The sequence below is a fragment of the Penaeus chinensis genome, chromosome 3 (assembly GCF_019202785.1).
Source record: "Penaeus chinensis breed Huanghai No. 1 chromosome 3, ASM1920278v2, whole genome shotgun sequence".
Taxonomy (NCBI): domain Eukaryota; kingdom Metazoa; phylum Arthropoda; class Malacostraca; order Decapoda; family Penaeidae; genus Penaeus; species Penaeus chinensis.
Window position 1 is genome coordinate 962,712 of NC_061821.1, and position 1,317 is coordinate 964,028.

General features: G+C 60.2%; 1 protein-coding gene across 1 annotated transcript in view; it reads left to right on the plus strand.

The window, feature by feature from the left end:
* Positions 1–894, plus strand: part of LOC125038315 (la-related protein 6-like) — a 1,380-nt gene extending 486 nt beyond the window's left edge. The window contains exon 1 of the mRNA XM_047631787.1: positions 1–894. This exon is cut by the window's left edge and continues 486 nt beyond it. Within this exon, the coding sequence (XP_047487743.1) occupies positions 1–894 (894 nt within the window).
* Positions 895–1,317: the final 423 nt, after the last annotated feature.

Consider the following 1,317-nt stretch of genomic DNA (forward strand, 5'->3'; position numbering starts at 1 on the left):
ACCAAGGACCTGTTCCTGCTGAAGCACGTGAAGCGCCATCGCGAGGGCTTCGTGTCGCTGAAGCTCCTTTCCGGATACAAGAAGATCAAGAAGCTGTCGCGCGACTGGCGCGTGCTGGCGCTGTCGCTCCGCACGTCGCTGGCGCTGCAGCTGAACGAGGAGGGCACGAAGGTGCGGCGGGTGGCGCCCCTGCCCGAGGCCCTGCGCTGCGAAACGCCCACGTCCCGCGCCATCATCGCCGTCAACGTCCCCACCGAGCACGCGTCCATGGAGGGCCTCGCCACCCTGTTCGGCGTGTACGGCCCCGTCTCGTCGCTACAGGTGATGCGGCCGAAGCCCGGCGGAGGCCTGCCCCCCGAGCTGCAGCCCCTGGCGGCGCGGGTGCCGGAGGTCAGCTCCTCGACCTGCGCGATCATAGAGTACGAGGACGTGTGGGGGGCGGCGCGCGCCCTGCAGGAGCTGGACGACCCCAAGATCAGCCTGCACGTATTCCGCCGCGCCCGCAGGTCCGAGCGGAAGTCCTCCCCGACGCCGAACTCGACCCCGAGGCTGCACAGCAAGTGCGAGTTCGGCGTGTCGGCGGAGGAGCTGCGCTCGCGGCTGAAGGGCAGCAAGTCGCGGCTGGCGCACCTCAGGGGCGAGTCGAGCAACTCGGAGGGCGAGGACGGCTCCAACTACCAGCGCATGCGGTCCTGGCGCCAGAGTCCCTCTTGTCTCACGCCGCAGCCCATCGTCCTCCACCACCGCCGCGCCTGCAGGCCCGGCAGCGCGTCCGTGCCCTCCTCGCCGGCCTCGTTCCGGCGCGTCCTCCAGCAGCAGCAGCAGGCCCAGGGCGTCACGCGAGAGCCAAGAGGACCTGACGGCACGCGGGGATTCGCGAGGGTTCGCACATGAGCCTCCTTCACCCTCGCAGGCCCTGATTGACCACGACGGGTGCTCCTCCCGCCCTGCCAACGCCCTCTGTGTCCTCGCCTTGCGTGAATGTGTGCCAAGTTACGTATCTATGCTGACGTGTTCATATGGTTATTGTTTGTATGTCATTGTTGGTACTAGACTTAATATAATTACTTGTATATAGATATTAAATTAACTTAGATATAATGCTATAGTCAAACTATCCAATCGTGTGATAAAATGTAAATACAAAATTGTTGTTAATTTTTGCAAGCCAAATAAACGCTTTCATTCTTACATAATTCTTTCCTGTGCGTCCGCTAAAACATACACCAATGAGAAGAAAACACAGCCTCATCGTGATTTGAAAACGTACGGTATATCTACAAGGGTGCTGTTAGATGTATACTAATGAACAAAATT